Source organism: Gorilla gorilla, chromosome 3 (genome assembly GCF_029281585.2).
Source record: "Gorilla gorilla gorilla isolate KB3781 chromosome 3, NHGRI_mGorGor1-v2.1_pri, whole genome shotgun sequence".
Lineage (NCBI taxonomy): Eukaryota > Metazoa > Chordata > Mammalia > Primates > Hominidae > Gorilla > Gorilla gorilla.
The window spans coordinates 11,884,765-11,905,504 of record NC_073227.2 but is presented as its reverse complement, the minus strand read 5'-3'; the positions used below and the strand labels follow the sequence as shown (position 1 = coordinate 11,905,504).

General features: G+C 47.7%; 1 protein-coding gene and 1 pseudogene across 4 annotated transcripts in view; both read right to left on the bottom strand.

Annotated features, from left to right (window-relative positions):
• The window catches only part of RGS12 (regulator of G protein signaling 12), a 148,109-nt gene that overhangs the window by 107,822 nt on the left and 19,547 nt on the right, over window positions 1-20,740 (bottom strand). The window contains exons 1-2 of one of the 4 annotated variants that reach the window (XM_055384416.2): window positions 17,756-18,066; window positions 14,654-16,635 (exon numbers count right to left, since the gene is read on the bottom strand). The exons of 1 other annotated variant lie outside the window; for it this stretch is intronic. In XM_055384416.2, the coding sequence (XP_055240391.2) occupies window positions 14,654-16,534 (1,881 nt within the window). In that variant the 5' untranslated portion in view covers window positions 16,535-16,635; window positions 17,756-18,066. Of the gene's footprint in view, window positions 1-14,653; window positions 16,636-17,755; window positions 18,067-20,740 lie in introns of those variants that run through there. 2 more of the 4 variants (XM_055384415.2, XM_055384414.2) reach the window with 2 other exon arrangements.
• Window positions 19,827-20,547, bottom strand: LOC134758290 (X antigen family member 3-like; annotated as a pseudogene).

The following is a 20,740-nucleotide window of genomic DNA, read 5'->3' as shown; positions in this document are numbered from 1 at the left end:
GAGGAAACACAGAGCCTTATAAGCAAGGGAATGCAAATCAAAGCCACATGAGACACCACTTTACAGCTCCCAGATTAGCAAAAGATTTAAAAGTCTGGCAAGCCTACCGGGAGACAGGTACAAGAATGCTCACTAGTGCGTTATGAGTAATGTTTTAGTGGCTCTGTGTATGTAGCAGTAGATTCACACAATGGATTATACGGTGTTAAAATGAACAGACTGTGACTACCAATAACATCATGGATAAACCACTGAAATAACATGAAGTGATTAAAAACAAGTTGCAGACAACTGTGTTATTAAGCCATTTCTATAAAACTGAAGCAGCAGCAAAACGAATCAATACACCGCCACCGATTCCAACTCTTAAGACACTTCCGGTTCTGCAGGGATGTGGCGGCCACCTTGCCCTGAACAGTATCACTTTCCTGGAAACCCCACAGAACACAAGCCAACAGTGAGGGGGCCACATTGGTCTCTGCCCCTTTGCTCAGGGATCCTCTACCTCCATGGCCCCCAAGCCATCTGTCCTAGTGATCCCAGCTTCTCAGGGAGCCCCTGCCCTATTCCAGGACGGTGGGGGCTTCTGTCCACTGCTTCCCAGCCCCTCCACAGGCCTGAAGCTGTCCTCACTGCGATACCATTCCCCAGAGAGCGCACTTGGTGGCCATGGTCAGGATGAAACCCATGGGCAAACGCTGCAGGGACTAGGAAAGGTCACCTGCTGCAGGCGGCACAAAGCCCCAGGTCCCCAGCTCTGCCGCAGGCCCATGAGGCTCCTCTCCCTGGAGCTGCCGTTCCTTCCCAGGACTGGGTGGACTCCAAGTGCCGCTGCCCAGTGACTGCCTCCCTTCCTTCCGCTGGGGACGGAGAGCAGTGTGATGCTGGCCCCGGGGATCCCTGTTTACACAGCGTGATGGCCAACGCCACCCTTCCCAGAGAGACTTACATCATGGGGCCTGAGCTGTGACCCTTTTAGAATTATCCAGACTTTTTTATTTTTTTACAATCTATTTTGAAACTTCCTCTCATTGTACTGGAAAAGCAGCGTAAAAATCTATGTGCTGAACCTGAAACTCTCCTGGCCTGCAATCCAAGGAGCCTGTCATTGGCTACGCCATGTAAGTACAGTTTGTTTCCAAGGCCATCTCTCACCGACTTTGTTCTTATTAAAATAATTTTTTAAAATAATTTTTACTTTTCCTTCAAAGGAATTTTTTTTTTAGTAAATATGTTCATATTCCCATCATAAGAAGTTGAAACAACACAAGATAAAAATTCCCTGGATTCTTCCCAGTTTTCATTTACTACCTCTGAGATAACTACTATTACCCATTTGGAGTGTTTCCTTTGTATTTTTTCCATATATTTACATATAAACATATGTGCACTTTAAAATGTATAGGTTTCTTTGAGGGGTGTTAGAATTTTTTACACAAAAACAGGATATTAAAAATATGTGTTTTTGTGACTTGCATTTTCCACTCGATATGCCCTTGGGAGCTTTTCCTATCAGTAATGTATTGATCCGCTTTGCGTGACGGGCTGCTCGCCATTCCTGCAATAACCAGTCTCCCCTTCTTCCACAGGAATAGAAATCTTAGCTAGACACACGGCTGTCCAGCTAAGGACTACATCTCCCAGCCTCCTTTGCACTAGGCAAAGCTACATGACTAAGTCTGTCCAATGAGATGTGTGCAACTTCCAGACTGTGCCTCCACCTCCCTCTTCCTGCTGAAGGAAATGGGGAAGTGAAGCTAAAGGAGCGATCTCAAAGTTCAGGGCAAAAGCCACATGTGGAGAGCAGCAACCACACAACAGTAGGCACCCTGGGTTCCTGAGGAGGGTGGAGCCTCCACACCAGCTCTGGAGGGTTTACTCAAACTATACTTCTTTATCTAAACCACTATTATTTTAATTTGTGCTGTTATAGCATAGAAACTCGTATTACTTTAAAATGAGTGTATGGATCCCATAGTATGTAAATACTACATTTTTTTTTACTCCATTGTCAACAGACGATTTCATTCAATCAAAAAAAATATTAAGTGCCTTCTAACTGCCAGGCACTGTTCTAGGCGCTATTGTTGCGAACAGGCTGCCAATAAGATCCTGGATCACAATTCTTCACGCCTTTCTAGTACAGGTATCTTCTCTCCCTGAGTGAAGGAAGACGGCAAGGAGGAGGAGCCTGTAGTCCATTCTCTCACTTTAACTGGGGTTACCCCAGACAAGAAAGGTGACCTAATCAAATCTCCCTGTAAACTTGCTAGTGAAAGACCTCCTAGCAAACCCAAGGATATTTGCTAGCAGGAGAATCCTTATCTGTGGAATGCTTTCAGCGGGATGTACTTGGTGTGTCTAGGATTGCTCACAGTAAATAAACTTGGAATCCTAGGAGTTATGGAGTACGGATCCCTGAAAAATGCCATATAAACTATGCAGCTCTCCGAGTACAAAATGGAGATACTTCATGGTCAACAGCTTCCTCCATGTGACTGATGTAAGCAGGTGCATTTGCTTAGAGACCTCCCATGTGAAATCTGGGCCAGAGCACATCCTCACACAGCAAGAAAGAACCAGGCGGTGTAATCGGCAGACAGCTTCTCTCTGCTTCTATAGAGCCTCACAATTACATGTGTCCTAGAAATTATTAGGAAGCTTGATATGCAATAAGATCAGTGACTCCCAAAAGTTTAACCTAACAGTTTTATCACTGTGTTCTCTTAAAGGGAAAATTTGTTTTAAAAAGGCAAAGGAATTCTTTCTCTTACTCCTTCCTCAACTAAACGTAATAGACTGAAATTTTGCACTCATGGACTCAGGTTTGTAAGACATTTAACTTTAAAATGTACCTTTATTTTATATAACCCAATCTGATTTTCTAACTCTAAGCCAAAATTACACCTGATACAGATTTAATTCAGTCATTTCTAAGTAAACAGTCAAATTAACTTTTCCATCAATTCTGCTCTTTAGTGCTTCAGTCGCATCACACTCAAGCCCTCTCGGGTGCGCCGCACTGTTCCCCTCCCTGCAATTTCAGTGTATGAGGGGACGTTTGTGTAACTGTTGCTTCAACATCACAGGGTGAGGCCACCAGCCTCTCAGGTGTCACCTGGTTTGGTCCTGTGCTCATCTCCTTCTCCCACTGCCTGGCCTGGGTGCAGGCCCATGAGCACATTCACAGTCCTGTGCAACACACTCTCTCAAGCTCTGTGACCCCCGGGAGCCCAGAGGAACTTCTCATGCCACTCAGAGTCAACCCCTGCCCTGACCCCACTCCCACGTTCTATGGGGCAGTCCCCCTCCAAGTTCTAAACACACCAAAGAAAACAGATCTCTTGCACTCCTGGGTCCCAAACATGAGGGCAGCTTCCATCGGGGCCACCATGGAACTCAAAGTGGAATGTGAAGGCTCCTCCCACCCACCTGACCCCCTGGTGCTCTCCAATTCTCCTCTTCTTGCCCCACAGCTCAGGCATTTCTCACAGGGAGGGTAGGAAAGGAAGTACTGATGTTCGCAGTGTGCAGCTCGGTCTTTGTGCCTTTCATCGGAACCCTCAGCTCTCCAACCTGGAATCCAACAGCTGAGCCTCTTGGCCTGACAACTTCCCCTTGGAGTTAAAGGTGACCCTGTGACCTCCCATCCAGACTGGACATGGTTAGTAGACAAGGGGGAGGAAAAGTCAGGCCAGGTAACAGATCCCAGATGGCCACTCTGCTCACAGAGCTGCCCACACACCCCATGACTTTGCTTCCTTTAGGACACAGTCACATGTAGTTTGAAGAACCAGGGCAGCCAGGTCAAAAGTTTTCTAAGTTTACAGGAGAAAATTATAAACCAACACTCCCAACACAGCTCCTGCTGACTTTGCGTAGGACCCTAGAGTAAGAGAAATCTCACTACCATCTGCATTACTACCTAACTGCAAAACTACTACATCTATACCTGTATCTCTCTATCCCTACTGTGTGTATGTATATATAGTCGTAGTCCATTTCCTGTTGCTATAACTGAATACCTGAGACTAGGTCATTTATTTTTTAAAAAGAGAAATGTATTCATTACCGTCCTGGAGGTCAAGGGACTGTATCTGGTGAGGGCCTACGTGCTGGCGGGGACTCTACAGAGTCCTGAGGTAGCACAGGGCATCACGTGTTGAGGGAGCGAAACTGGCTCTTAACAGACCCACTCTCTGTTTTTCTTAGATTTGATTAAAATGTATTTGTTTAAACGTATGGAGTACAAGTGCAATTTTGTTACTATACATGCATAGACTGCACAGTGCTGAAGTCTGGACTTTGAGGGTATCCATCACCCAAATAACATACGTTGCACCCATTCAGAAATGTCTCATCACTCACCCCTCCTCCCACCCCCTCACCTTTCACCTTTCCAAGCCTCCATTCTCTACCATTCCACTCTCTCCATCCATGTGTACACACCATTTAGCTCCCGCTTATAAATGTGAACATGTGGGATTTGTCCTTCTGTATCTGACTTGTTTCACTTAGGACAGTAGCCTCCAATTCCATCCATGTGGCTGTGAAAGACAAGATTTCATTCTTTTGATGGCTGAATAGTATTCCATTGGGTATAGATGCCATGTTTCCTTTATCCATTCATCCACCGATGGACACTTAGGTTGATTCCATACCTTTGCTACTGTGGATAGTGCTGCAATAAACAGAAGAGTGCAGGTATCTTTTTGATATAATGATTTCTTTTCCTATGGGTAGACAGATACCCAGTAGGAGGATTGCTGGCTCAAATGGTAGCTCTATTTTTAGGACTCTGAAAAATCTACATATTATTTTCCATGGAGGTTGTACTAATTTACCTTCCCACCCACAGTGTATAAGAGTTCCCTTGACAACATCTGTTATTGTTTGAGTGAGGTAAGATGATATCTGACTGTGGTTTTAATTTGCACTTCTCTCATGATTAGTGATATTGGGCATTTTCTCATATGCCTGTTGAACGTTTGTATATCTTCTTTTGAAAAATGTCTATTCGTATCCTTTGCCCACTTTTTAATGGCGTTATTTTGTTGCTGTGAGTTGTTTGAGTGCTCATATATTCTGGATATTAGACCCCTGTCAGGTGCATATTTTGGAAATACTTTCTTCCATCCTGCAGGCTATCTGTTCACTCTGTTGATTATTTCTTTTGCTGTGCAGAAGTTCTTTAAGTCCCACTTGTCCAATGTTGTTTTTGTTGTCTGTACTTCTGAGAATTCAACAATAAATTATTTGCCTAGACCAACATCCAAAAGAGTTTCCCTAGGTTTTCTTCTAGTATTTTTATAGTTTCAGGTTTAAGTCTTTAATCCAGCTTGAGTTGATTTTGTGTATGGTGAGAGATAGCAGTCCAGTTTCATTCTTCTACACAGGGCAATCCAATTTTCCCAGTACCATTTATTGAAAAGGATGTCTTTTCCCCATTGTATGCTCTCGTTAACTTTGTCAAAGATCACTTGGCTGTAAATATGTGGCTTTAATTCTGGGTTCTCTATTTTGTTGTCTAGTTTTATACCAGTAACATGCTATTTTGGTTACTACAGCCTTGTATAATTTGAAGTCAGGTAATGTAATATCTCCGGCTTTGTTCTTTTTGCGTATAATTGCTTTGGCTATTCAGGCTCTTTTTTGGTTCCATATAAATTTTAGGATTGCGTTTTCTACTTCCGTGAAAAATTACATAGGTATTTTGGTAGGGATTACATTGAATATGTAGATTGCTTCAGACAGTATGGTCACTTTAACGATATTAATTATTCCAATCCATGAACATGGATGTTTTTCCATTGGTTTGTGTCACCTGCAATTTCTCTCATCAGTATTTTGTAGTTTTCCTTGTGGAAATCTTTCACTTCCTTGGTTCCATTGATATCTAGGTATTTTATTTTTGTAGTTATTGTAAATGGGATTGCTTCCTTGATTTCTTTCTCAGCTAGATCATTATTGGTATAAAGAAATACTACTGATTTTTATACATTGATTTTGTATCCTGCAACTTTGCTGAATTTGTTTATCCAATCTAAGTTTTTCAGTCAAGTCTTTAGGATTTTCTAGATATAAGATCACATCTAGCCAGGGGCGGTGGCTCACACCTCCCAGCACTTTGGATAGCCAAGGCAGGCAGATTGCTTGAGCCAGAAGTTTGAGACCAGCCTGGGCTACACTGTGAGACTCTACCTCTACAAAAAAATTTCAAAATTAGCCAGGCATGGTAGTATGCACCTGTAGTTCTAGCTACTTGGGAGGCTGAGGTGGGAGGATCCCTTGAGTCCAGGAGTTTGAGGTTACAGTGACCTAGGATAGCAGCACTGCGCTCCAGCCTGGGTGACAGAGCGAGACTTTGTCTCAAAAAAAAAGATTATGTCATCAGCAAACCAGGATAATTTGACCTCCTCTTCTCTAATTGGTATGCCTTTTATTTATTCCTCTTGCCTGACTGCTCTGGCTAGGACTTCCAGTACTATGTTGAATAGGAGTGATGAGAGTGGGCATCCTTGTCTTGTTCCAGTTCTTAGAGGGAATGCTTTCAACTTTTCCCCTTTTGGTATGATGTTGGCTGTGGGTTTGTCATAGATGGCCTTTACTATTTTGAGCTATATTCCTTCTATACTTTGTTTGTTGAGGGTTTTTATCATGCTGAATTTTACCAAATGCTTTTTCTATGTCTACTGAGATGGTCATATGGTTTTGTTCCTAATTCTATTTATGGGATATATCACATTTATTGATTTGCATATGTTGAACCATCCTTGCATCCCTGGCACATAACACATCATAGCGTATTATCTTTTTGATGTGCTGCTTGAGTCAGTTTGCTAGTATTTTGTTGAGGATTTGTAATCTATGTTCAACAGGGATATTGGTCTGTATTTTTGGTGTTGTGTCCTTGTCTGATTTGGGTACTGGGGTGATACTGGCCTCATAGAATGAGTCAGGAAGAAATCCCTCATCCTCCATTTTCTGGAACCATTTCAGGAGGGTTGGTACTAGTTCTTCATAGGTTTGGTAGAATTCGGCTGTGAATCTATCTGGCCCTGGGCTTTTCTTTGTTAGGAGATGTTTTTGTTACTGATTCAATCTCACTGCTCGTTATTCAGACCCACCCTTTTGATAACTAATCCACTCCTGTGACAAGCTATCAAGGATGAATGGATTATGGATTCTGCCATTCATGAGGACTGAGTCCTCATGACCTAATCACCTCTTAAAGGCCTCACCTCTTAATACTGTCACATTGGGGATTACATTTCAACATGAGTTTCAGAGAGGACAAACAATCAAACCATAGCATATCCCTACTATGTAGCTTTTAATCTATATAATAAATTATAAAAGTAACCAAATTTACTAATTGATTTTATGCCAAGGTTCATATCAAACAAAATGAAACTTAAGCCGCATTTCTGAACCAAGGAATCCTATCCTTTACCCTCCAAGCATGCATAAATCACCTTTCAGAAAACTCCTCCCAAGAAAATTCCCACTCTCTATTTGACCTCCAGCTACCAAAAATTCATTCATTTTCAATTTTTCCCCTTTGGCAGATTTTTTTATAACTAGTTTAAAATATTTTGACCAAAGCACTAATTTCTTTTATATACAAAGAGCTCTTACTAATCAATAAGAAAAAGGCCTACAATCAGGTAGAAAAATGGCCAAGGTACATGAATCAGGAGTAGACAATAAAAGAAATATTTATGGTCAATTAAGATACAAAATTGCTCAATTTAAGAAATCAAATAACACCATTTCTTTCCTCTCATATTGGCAAATAAATAAAACACTGATAAAACTCCAGAGCTACACGGATAGGAAGAAAAGGGCCTCTTCTCCAGCTACCTAAGATGCTGAAAGGGAAGAAGGCCAAAGGGAAGGAGGTGGCCCTGGCCCCTGCCACCATGCAGCAGCAGATGGCCAAGAAGATGGACGTCTGAGGAAAGCCCTAAGAATTTCTGCAGTGGACAGGACGTCCAGCCATTACAGGGACCTCGCCCACTTTGTCAAGGGCCCTGCTGTATCAGGCTGCAGTGGCAAAGGGCCATCCTCCATGAATGGCTGAAAGCACCTCCTGTGACTGACTGGTTCACCCAGGCCTCAGGCCACAGGCAGCTACCCAATGGCGTACGCTGGCCCACAGTACCAACCAGAGACAAGCAAGAGAAGAAGCAGAGACTGTTGGCCTGGGCTGAAAGACAGCACTGGCACAGGGGACATCCCCACTAAGAGACGGACCACGTGTCCTTCCAGCAGGGGTTGATGCTGTCACAACCTTGGTGGAGAACGAGAAGGCTCAGCTCGTGGTGATCGCACGTGACGTGGCTCCCACTGAGCTGGCTGTCTTCCTGCCTGCCTGTGTCCTGAGATGGGGGTTCCCGACCGCACTGTCAAGGGAAGGCCTGACGAGGGCGTCAAGCCCGCAGGACCAACGAGTCTGCTCCACTGTCGCCTTCACACAGGTTAACTTGGAAGACAAGGGAGCTCTAAGCTGGTGGAAGCTATCAAGACCCACGACAACAGATACGACAAGATCTGCCATCGCTGGGAAAGCTAGCTCCGAGACCAAAATCTGTGGCTCACGTTGCCAAGCTGGAAAAGGCAAAGGCCACAGAACCTGCCAATAAACTGGGTGAAATGAACACTGTTGAGTTTTCTGTACATCAAAATAACACAAATTCTCCTTCAATAAAAAAGGGGGCATTCTCTCTCTCTCTCTCTCTCTCTCTCACACACACACACACACACATACACACACACACACTACTGACAAAAATATAAACTGGAAAACCTCTTTGGTGAGCAATTTGGCAAACTTTAAAATGCACATACACTTTTAAAACCAGCAATTCCACATCTAGGAACCTACCCAAAAGAAAACTCACATATATACAAAGATAGAACCCTAAGAATTTCTACTGCAATCCAGTTTATAATTAAATATAGAAACAGTCCAAGGTTGCCATCAACTGGGGACTGATTCAGTAAAAAATGGCACAGGCATACAACATAATACCACGTGGCCACCACAATGAAGAAGAGTTTTTAAAATTGATATATAACTATGTACATGAGAAATTTGTTTTAGAAAAAAGTAACTCACAGCAGTATGTCACATGTATTTTCAATAAAGGGAAGGAAAAGGAAGAGAATATCCAAGAGGCTGTGCAAACAGAGTAAGTCCATGAAAGGAAGTGAACTCTGAACTGCAGCTCCCCGCGCGGAGCGGGGCAGAGGCAGCAGCAGCATCTAAGGCTCTGACTCTTACAGTGCTGTTCGCATTGTGTCTGTGATTGTACCTTTGGGTATGTCGTCATGAACAAATGGTGGAGAATGAGATGATGAGCACCCACCAACACACTGCACCGCAAGAAATAAAACTGCACCAACACGAGCGAGGCGCCGCGGCACCCCTCCCGGGAGAGGCCCCCTAGCCTGGTGCTTGCTCGTCCTCCCGCTCGCCCCTGGCTTGTCCTCCCACCGAGGGGCACGCGCCACCCTGGACGGCAGACTGCGCTGCTCACGGGGTTGAGGCTTCTGTACTTTGCCTTTTTTATGAGCGCGGTTTTCAGATGTACTTCAAGTGATGCAGGTACCACTATCTCACTCAGATGCAGCTCTCGGGTATTCCAGTACACCCATAAGGTATTTCTCCATTCTCTGTTAATGGTCTTATCTCAGTAAGCAACAGTTGAGAAGGAACTCACTCCTGCAAATCCAACCTTCTGCGGGCAGCAGTCCTCAAGTGCTGTGGTCTTAGGACTCCTGGGAGTAACTACAAACGACTGAGCACCTCAGCGATCCTTTATCTTTGTGGGTTTCAGCTACTAATGTTTCTCATGCCAGAAATTAAACTGAGGAATTTAAAAATATTTATTCATTCATTTCAAAATTACACCAATCAATCCTTTACATATCACAAATAACATATTTTCATTTTTAAAATTTCCAAAATCCATTGTATGGAAATTTTAAGAATTTGGGTGCTGCTACTTAACCAGGTATTTTAATTAATATAATTAATTAATATAACTTTCAGTCAGTTTGCAGAGACACAGAATTAAACACGCTTGCCTTAAATGAAACACAAGGCAATCATTTTTGATGACAGAAGCATTTCGAGATCCTGGGTTCTCTTTCACATCAACCCCTTTTGTTAGTCACAGGCCTGAATGCTTATCTCCATGAGAACCAGCTTGTGCTGGCTACAGACATTAGGCAGAGACAAAGAGCAAACTACACAAAAGGGAAAGCAGTCCACTTCCAAACATCATCTCACCCACTTCAAGAATTTCAGACCCTCGGCGAGTCTACAAGTAACTCAGCTCCCATTCCTTGCTCCTCCCCAGAGGAGGGAGAAGCTGACAAGGATGAGCTGGCACAAGGTCACCACCTGGGTCGGTGTGCATGGGGTTAGAGCTTTCCATCTCACCAAGGAAAGGTAGAAATGCCGAGCAACAAGGGGTCTGGCTCGCTGGTCCCCAGGCTTTCACAGGAGCAAGTGGCCACTGAGGGCGGAAACCCGGGCTGAGCCTGCAGACAGCAGGATGGAGGCAGCAGTGACAAAAGCGTTGGCAAAGGACAACAATGGAGAATCTAGTGGCAGTTAGGACACAGAAGTATTAGCCTTAGAGACCAACTTGTGACTAGATGCAGTATTATATTTCTTCTAATAGTCAGCTTTTTTTGCATACAGATTAAGAAAGGCTGGTGCCAGTAATTTCAAAGGGAACGTTTAACATTCATAGAACCAGTAATAACTGTGTAGAGGGAATGCTGAAGATTCTTCTAGGGCTAAGGGCGAGTGCCTAAGCCAAGGACACCGTCGGCAGGGGCCCCTGCCCAGGCCTGGGCCTCAGAGCGCGCTGGACACCACACGCCTGCAGTCCACTGGGGAGAGGAGCTGACGGGGCTGTCCAGGCCGGAGCTGCTCCACAGCCACAGAAAACCCTGCCCTGGGGTGCAGGCAAGCCAAGGCGGGCTCAAAAGCAGAAGCTGGAGGTGAGATGCCCTTGGGGGTGCTGAAGAAGGGTGCATACAGATGCTGGGTAGCCTAACGGGGCACTGTGCCAGGCACCAAGGCATTTCTTCTCAGCGCCAAACCCACCCTGCCGTGCCCAGCTTCTGATCCTGGCACTGGGCCTTGAAGACCACATGGCTCCTGCCCAGGGGCTCGATGTTCAGCACTGGGCACAGGCACTGCCTCCCAGATGGAGTGGGGTGGACTGGCGTGTGAGGGTCCCACATCGTTTTTCCTGGGGACTGGGGACAGCCACCAATCCTCACCTGGAGCTGCTTCACTCTCTCACAGCTGCGATGGACTCACAGTCCTGTCAGATAAGGCCCCTACTCTGGGTATCTATGCCTCCCATGCCCACTTTTCTAGACTGAGCCCCTTTCCACACTGATGACCTTAGCCTTTCTTTTCTGTCTTTCAGCAGCTAACCTTCTTTTCCTTTGTTAACAATTCTGTATACTGAATTTTTCCTGTTCAAATTACTGCTGCGTTTCCTGTCTCCTGGCTGGATCCCGACTGATTCCACCTGAGTTTGTGCAAAGTAAAGCCCTGAAGTCCCCGTCACTAAGAATCCGGAGTCACGTGAAGCTCGCTATCTGACACCGCGGCACCCTCCAGGGGCCTCCTCTGCTCTCTCCCTCCCTGTGCCAACTCTGCTGCTTCTTCTAACTTCCAGGCACTTCCTGCATCTCTGCTGGCCCCTTCTCTCAGCACAGGCCAGCGTCCAGGTGGGGCCCTGATCGCTGCGGACGGTCATGGCCACCTTCGAAGCTCTGCAGACCTGACCACGGTGACGTCCGGACCCATCTTGTGGCCACCTCATGACCCCTGGAAGCTTCTGCTGCTCTAACTGGGGAGGCTATGGGATCAGACTCACCTAACTACACAGGGAGGCCCACTTGGCAAAGTAAACAGCAACACATAAACCTCAAGAGATTACAGCAGGAACCCATAAAACACAACACGTTACTACCTGTTTATTTTTAGATAGTGTGTCACGCCACATTATGAAGGCCACTCCAAATCCCACACGGAGCGCCAGGGCTGTCTTGGTCCCAGCACTCACATGCCCTGTGACTGTGAGCAAGTCACCTGACAGCCAAACCTCAATCGCCTGGCCTGATGGCCTCAGGATTCCTATCAAGGTAAGGATGCACTCTGCAAAGCAGTGACCGCCACACCGTTATTTCCAACCCTGAGGACATGCTGGCTCCCCTCCTGCTCTGCTCCAGTGTGGGTGGGAACAGCCAGGACCCTCATCTTCACTGCAAAGAAGCCCAAGGCTGGCATCACAACCCCACCTATTCCCCCATGTCACCCGCCCCAAGGAGGAGTCCATTCACTGGTGGGATGGGGATGACAGCATTATCTGTCTCTCAGGTCCGCTGAGGACCAGAAGCACCACTGCCAATTACCTAAAATGGCATCATACTCCCCACTGTCCAGGTCACTTTGAATTTCAAGGAGAAAGCAGGTGAAGGTGCCCTGTAATCCACAAAGAACCACATAAACACCAGTGTCAACCTTCACTACACCACAGCAGTGGAGAAAACACAGTTTTAAATATGTACTCAAAGAGATGAGGAATCTCCTGATTCCAAAGAACATTTTCACCACTTTCCAGGGCCCTTCACCTCCCCATCCCTGCCCAATAAAGGCAGCCCACACTGAGGCCAGCTCCCTGGGAGTGGCCCTGCCCCACCACCTACAGGCTCCACGGAGAAGTGAGGTGAGGCCCAGGGCGGGCAGGAGGGCACCTCCCTGAGAATCCAGACCAGGGCTCAGATCAAGAGACAAGGAAAGACAGCAGCAGCACGCGCAGCTGCAGAACGACTCCTCTAAGGAGGCTGAGGCCAGGCGCGTGTGGCTCATGCCTGTAATCCCAGCACTCTGGGAGGCTGAGGCAGAAGGATCGCTTGAGCTCAGGAATTCAAGACCAGCCTGGGCAACATGGCAAAATCCCATCTTTACAAAAAATATAAAAATTAGCCAGGCATGGTAGCAAGTGCCTGTAGTCCCAGCTACTCAGTAGTCCCAGCTAGTCAGGAGGCTGAGATGGGAGGATCACTTGAGCCCAGGAGCAGGGGCTGCAGTGAGCTATGATCAAGCCACTGCACTTGAGCCTGGACAACAGAGCCAGACCCTGTCCCCAAAAATAAAGAGGAGGCTGAAAATCCATATGATTACAAGTGTTTTAAAAAAACAAAATTCTATGCTTACATACATCAAAATGTTATCAGTGATCATTTTGAGGAGATAAAATGAGAAATCTGTTCTTCCTCCGTTTTTTAAATTTTATTTTATTTTAGAGCCAGAGTCTGGCTCTGTCACCCAGGCTAGAGTGCAGTGGCTGCAACACAGCTCACGGCAGTCTTGAACTCCTGGGCTCAAGCGAGCTTCCTGCCTCAGCCTCCAAAGCACTGAGTTACAGGCATGTGCCATGGCACCCGGCTCCTTCCTTGCCTTTAAATGCTCTCTCAGGTGCTTCATCATGGAAAACACTAGCCCTGGAGGGGGAATCAAGTAGAAATATTCATCAAACACAGCCTTTCCTACTCCCCGGCCCTGCCTACCCAGCCAGCAGCCTTAGAGCGTCTTCTTAGGATAGTCTCAGGATGTGAACAAACACTAAAAAGGTGTCTTTACATCGTAAACAGCCGGAGTAGTTTCTCTGAAACAAAGGGAGCTAAGTGCCCACCCCCATCACCTGTCACAAGGGCCCTGGCTCCAAACACAGCACAGCCCCACACGGCAGCGCCGCCTCCTGCTGGAGGAAGTCCTTCCAGAGGGTTCCCTGCACCCAACTGCACAGGCACAGCCCCGCACACTCCCACACTGGCAGCACCGCCTCCTGCTGGACAAAGTTCCTTCCAGAGGGTTCCCAGCTTTGCTCATTTACTCTTTCCTGCTCCAAACTTAGCTCCTAAAGGAAGGCAGGGCCCCCAAAGGGATGCTGATGGATCCAGGTCTTCGAGGCAGCACTACACACCTTGAGGTACCCCTCAGTGAGCAGGCGGCGTGTGGCTCCCCAGGCCCACTGCGGAGTCCAGCTGGTGTTTTACACAACAGGATATTCCCCATGGAGGAAACAGCACGAGGAACCAGCTTTCAGTGCTTCAAGAATATTCTCGCCTCAAGAGGGGTGTGGGACACTGGGATGAAGATTCTGGGGTCAGACCTAAAATGGGCTTCAAGGGGTCACAGGGACAGAGCAAGGGAGGAGCAGGAAGGGGAGGAAGGGCCTTATCCTGAGCTCCAAGACGACAACTTCCCTCTCGCCACCACCAGTCCTGACCAGATTGTCCTGCCCAGGACCAGCCATCAGAGCCAGAACCAGAACCAAGGACTCGAACAGGGCAGGGGGCAAGAGGTCCCAGCAAGACACAGTCCGCAGCCCACAGGCAACGCAGACACCCTGTGATGGCCACAGAGGCCACAGGGCCAGCAGGAGGAAGCCAGGACTGTGCAAGCTGGTGACTGGGAGTCACCTCCCCGTGACTGCTAAGTGAGGAGGCCGGGCCTCCACGCTGAGGCTAAGTGAGGAGGCCGGGCCTCCACGCTGAGGCGGCTAAGTGAGGAGGCCGGGCCTCCGTGCTGAGTGGCTCCTGGCAGGCTTACCTTTTTATCTTCCTTAGTCTTTCGAACATTTCGATGGGGACCAAAAATGCTTTGCATTCCAAAGGCCTTCCTGGACCACTCCCTCTTCGGGGCGCTCAGCGGGGACTGTGCAAAGCTGCCCTCCACCCTGTAGCGGTCTGCGGGGATCTTGCTCATGGGAGGGGGCAGTGTGCCGCAGTTGATGCTGGACCAGCCATCGGTGGAATCTGTGTAAGAGTCCTGGTCGCTGGCGTGTCCGCACTGCCACTCCCGGAGCACGTGGACCGGGAGCCAGCGCTGGTTGAAACCACAGCCAGCGCCCACGGTGCCCCTCTTGGAAGGGGGGACTGAGCTCCTCAAGGAAGCTGGGGGCACCTCCACAGGAGAGGCCGGCCCTAGGTGCTTGTTTAGGTCCCAGAACCTGTCAGTCTGATGAGCGGCCTCAAATGGGGGGCTCCCTTCGGGGTCCGGACAGAAGGGCCCAGTCCAGGGAGCACCCCAGGGCTGGGCACCCCTCCCACCCACACCGTCCCACGCGCTGCCTCCGGGGCCATGTCTGCTCGAGCTCCCACCCAGGTCCACCACAAGGACCCGGTTGCTCTTCTCCTCCTGGTGGAAGTTCCCGATGCCGCTGTCACTGTTGCTGCTGGTGCTGTTGTTCTGGTGGGCATCAGCGTCCCCGTCCAGAAAGGCGCGGGCCCGCATGCCCTCAATCAGCTCACCCATGTCTCGGTACAGGACAGAGATGAACTGCAGGACGGGGAGGGAGGACGCCGGGAATTCCAGACAGCCATTGGTGTCCGGGTCGGCCGTGCACTCAAACCCAAACCGCCGAGCAATGCCTTGGTGGATCTTGTGATTAAACAAGTCTGGGTCCACCATGAACACGTGGCAGGAAGTCCGCAGGGCGCCCTCCTCCTCCTGGGCCAGGCTCCCGTCGTCATTCGTCTGCATGGTAACCAACCCGAAAAATCGCCGGTCGTCCGGGCACACGGCGCTGAAGGCCAGCTTCTCGGCCGGGTACTCAGCCACAACCCCAGCCTTGTCAGTGCTCAGCTGCACACAGTCGTGCATGATCTTCATGGTCACCAGCGAGTGGATTTTCTGCTCCGCCCGCAGGCGCCGCATGCAGCCGCGGATGGCTTGCAAGCTGTCGGACTCCAGGTTGGAGCTCGTGGAAGGAAGCTCAATGGAGCCTAAGTAGCCCACGATCATTGCCACGTTTAAAATACTTGCATCCAATGCAAAATCGTCATGACTTTCTAGTCCAATGCTGAAAACCGAATCATCATGAATAACTTTTGATATTTCCTCCTCAGAAAGCATGTTGGGATTTAGATTATTTATACTTTCATGTCCAACATCAAATCGAGTTGCGGCCGACTCCGAAAGGGATCTTTGTTTCAATTTCAAGGGCTCTGAACTGCTCGCACAAAGGCTCGGGTTTTCAAAAATCATATTGAAAATTCCACCAGACTGCATTTCCTCCACGACTCGCTCTGCTCTGTTTATACCTAGTGCTTTAGAATCCAGCTTGGGCTTCAGCCAGCCTTTTCCTTCATAGAGTCCCCCTTCTTCATCACTGGAACAGGATTCGAAGCGGCCGACGCCTTCAGCAATCACCATGTGGAGGACACCAGAGCACTTCCCAATTAATTTCACTACATCTTCATGAGATGCTTTTTTCACGTTGATTTCATTGACAGCAAGTATCTGGTCTCCAGCTCGGAGGCCCACGAAATCCGCAGGGCTCCCTCTCATGACGCAGCTGAGCACACAGGGTGCCTGGCCCGAAAGCGTGAATCCGTAGCCGGCTCTCCCCCGGGCAACCTCCACACTCCGCACCCTCGGGGGCGCCGGCCCAGGCAATGGGCGTTTGGACGCCTCCCCGGCTCTAAACATTCTGATGAGCTTCCAAGACCAAGAGCACGTCTCATGGTTCCCTTGGAGCCATATTTCAAGGAATGCTTGATGCTACCATGTTTGCTTCTTCAAACAGTGCCCTAAGAAAGAAAAATGAACAGCTCATTATTAAAGACCCCATCTTTCTCCACCACTCACTGGTATTAGCTAAACACAAAAAGATAATTCATAATAAAAACCACCACAGAAAGAGCCTCTAAGTGTCTATAGATAATAAATCTTCAAGTCAGGCTAAGAAACTTCCTTTCAGAGTAGAAAATGTCTCCCACAACTGCTACCTTGTTACCACACAAGTTCCTGCCAGGCCCACCCGCCACGGGCGTGAGGATGCAGGAATGCTTCCTAGCACTGCTTCCACACCCTGTTTGGATGGAAAGAGCTCCTTACTACTCAAAGTGTGGTCCGTGGACTGGCAGCCCGTCTGAAAGGCAGACTCTTGGGCTCCACGCAGAAGAAACACACCCAAACCCACGTTTCACAGGATGGCAGAGTCCAAGCGTGAGAAGCAAGGCCTGCTACAGGCTTCAGGTTCAAAGGCACCTTCAGAACACTGAGTCTAACCCCTTAGTTGATCATAAATCCCCTCACATAGAGTTTTCCCTCAGGAGAGGGGTCACCTCATATTCCATGACCCTCCCACATTAATTTATTTTGAATATACTGTGTGGGGGAAAACGTATTAGCCTGAAACAACCTCGATCAATACTGCAGAGGCCACCCAACAGGCTAGATAAAAACCACCACCAAAAAAAGCAGAAATGTCATATTAACTCAATTCTTCCAGGGGGTATAAAAGTATTGGTTGTCACTGAGAACAAACTTGTCAGTGGTCCGCGGATCACCCCCAGGCCAGTGATTCCCTAGGATTCCCAGGACTTAGCACAAAGGTGCTCTCACAGCTGAGATTCATTACAGCGAAAGGATTCCACACAAAATCAGCAAGGGCAGAGGTCCATGTGGCGATGTCCCAAAGAAACCAGGCTTGAGCTTCCAGAATCCTCTCCCAGCGGGGTCACGCAGGACACACTTAACTCCCCACACAGTGAGCCGTGACAACGCATGTGCAGTGTCGTCACCAGGGAAGCCCACTAGAGACTCGGTGCCAGGGTTTTTACTGGGGGCTGGGCACATGGGCACCCTCTGCCTGCTTCGTGCGCAGACTCTGGACTCCCAGAAGAAAGGAAGGTTCTCAGCACAAACCTTGTTCCCCACACAAGCAGCTGAGCACAGGGAGCCCCTCTTCATTGAGGGTGATGGGCACCGTCCTGACACCAGTGGGGGGCCAGCCTTGCACACAGGCCTCTCAGGATGGTCTCGGGCCTGCTGTGTAGTCTCTTCTGCAAGACTCTTTAAAGATCACTTTAAAAAGCAATACAGTAAGTGATTGTGTTGTGAAGACGCAAAATAGAATAGAGCGTATGTTTTTTTTAAGAAATAATTGTTTTAGGCCAGGTGCGGTGGCTCACGCCTATAATCCCAGCGCTTTGGGAGGCCGAGGCAGGTGGACCACGAGGTCAGGAGATCAAGACCATCCTGGCTAACACGGTGAAACCTTGTCTCTACCACAAATACAAAAAAAATTAGCTGGGCATGGTGGCGGACGCCTGTAGTCCCAGCTACTCGGGAGGCTGAGGCAGGAGAATGGCATGAACTCGGGAGGCGGAGCTTGCAGTGAGCCGAGATCGTGCCACTGCACTCCAGCCTGGGTGACAAAGCGAGACTCTGTCTCAAAAAATAAAATAAAATAAAATAAATAATTGTTTTAAAGTTAATAACTTCTAATAGAAGAGATTTTTGTGTCTTGGGATAAAGTTTCCAGCAATAGGATCATAAACAGATTTGAAGTAATTTACACACATAAAAGCTACAGAACTAGATAGAGTGGAAAGGCTATTACTAGGTGACTCCAAAAGTGGCTTCAGTGATGACAAAACACGGACATAGAACATGCGTACTTAGTAAAATTATGTTTTGATGGAAAAGAGTAAAAAATGAATATAAATTACATTACTCAATATCTAAGTAGTACTGTATTAATAATTTAAATATTAGGACTGGGCATTTAACTATTTAAAATCATTAAAAAATGAATTTAAAAAATAAAATAATTAAAATTATTTTAAATTTTTTAATTTTTTAATAATTAAAAATTATTAAAAATCATCATTAAAAAATAAATAAATAAATGTAAAAGTTGGCCAAGAAACACGTCTGGGGATTGATCTTCTTAAGAGGTGTGACAGGCTGGCTGATGGCCCCTGATACACCCACGTCCTCACTCCCAAGCTTTTGGATGGCTCCTCCCATCCACGTGACCGCGTGAAGGCTCTAGAGATGGGGAGAGTGTGGGGTGCGCCTGTGTGAGCCTGGGGTCAGAGCCAGAGGGGACGGCCACATGAGGAAGGACGCGGAGACCGCAGGGATTCAAGGATGGGTCTCGAGCCCAGGAAGACGGGCAGGCGGTCACCTCCAGAAGCCGGAAAGGTGAAGGAAGCAGACTTAAAGTCACCAGAGGAAGCAGCTCTGCCACACCTGCCATCAGCCAGGTCACACTGACTGCAGACACGAGGCCCCCGAAAACGCAGGAGAATGAATGCGTGTTGTCTTAAGCCCCCCAGTTTGTAGTAATTTCTTTCAGCAACCCCAGGAAACAAATACAAGGGGGAATCACTTTGTCACGGGTGAGGGGAGAGGGAAAGCAGGACATGCGTGAAACGGTCTCACTAAAGCACGCTCAGAAAAGCATCTGTCACACAACAAAGGGGCTGCTGTTCCCGGCAAGTGCCAGCTATCACTGTGACCAGCCCCAGGACAGCAGGTCATGAAGCCTTGATGGCTTCCTCGGGGAACAGAACACCTCTCGGCTTTCTCTTCCAAACAGGAATAGATGCTGCCTCAATGAAAGACATGACTTCCCAGTTTATTCGCACCATCCGCCTCACACTGTGTGACATAATGATGGACAATGTCTTCTATGCAGTCCACCCAATTTTTCTACTAGACTCTTACTGTCATGGGCCTCTGCTTATTAAAAAGAAATGGTTTGTAACTCATGTAAGTAATATCTTATTATCTATAATCACGTTTATTTGTTTTTATTTTTTAGAGACAGGGTCTCACTCCATTGCCCAGACTGGAGTGCAGTGGCACAGTCATTGCTCGGTGCAGCCTCAAACTCACTCCTGGGCTCAAGCCATACCGAGCACACCCCCATACTCAGCTAACTTTTTTTTTTTTTTTTGGAGAAAACTGTATTGAGATATTTTAAGTCACGTATCTAATACAAAACCAGTTTGCATTGTTTCAGCTTGTCTTCTTTGGAACCTGTGGTTGCCCTTCACCTCCTTCTGGCAATTTAAATTGCTCTGATTTTGGCAGAATATTCCCCGACATCAGGACCATCTCCACATTCATCCCAGTCTTTGAGACAGCTCCTGGAGATCAGCTTCCTGGTCAAGCACAAGAATCTCAGCAGCACCGTGATCTTCCTCTCTCTCCTGGCCAGGTGTAGGACCCCGACTTTCAGGTGGTGGTTCCTCTTGCTGAGGCTGCTCATCACTGGGCTCCAGCACAGGCCCAGTTAGCTCAGGAGGCTGCAAATACCGTCTTGGTCTAAGCCTACATGCTGATCTTCCTTGCCAACTCATATTTCACACGGCTGCTTCTCAGTAGTGGGTAAAGAGTCCAGAATGCAGGAACGCAACCCTCACACCCTCACAGGTCCGCAGTGTTCACCATGTGGGCGAAGGGGCCAAGGAGAAGACACCCAGTGAACCTTGGCTAATGTTTTAATTTTTCTGTAGACGAGGTCTCACTATGTTGCCCAGACTAGTCTCAAACTTCTGACCTCAAGCAATCCTCCCACCTTGGCCTCCCAAAATAATCACATAAGTTCAGCTTATAGTTTAATTTTTCTTTAAACTGTATCAATTAATAGTAAAGCTAGCAGAACAGACAGTGAAATTCAGAAGACCATGGGGTACTGGATTCCAGTGAACTTCCATTACACCATCCGGGCTACCAGTAAGAATGCCCGCTCCCAAGCCCCTGCACCTCCCAGGGACTCTGACTTAGTAAGTCTGGGGCAAGGCCAGGAAGCTCCAACTTCCCCCTACACACCTTCCAGCTAACTCTGAAACACCCTGACTGGAGATCATTTAACCCAGCCTCTTCACTGTGTGGAAA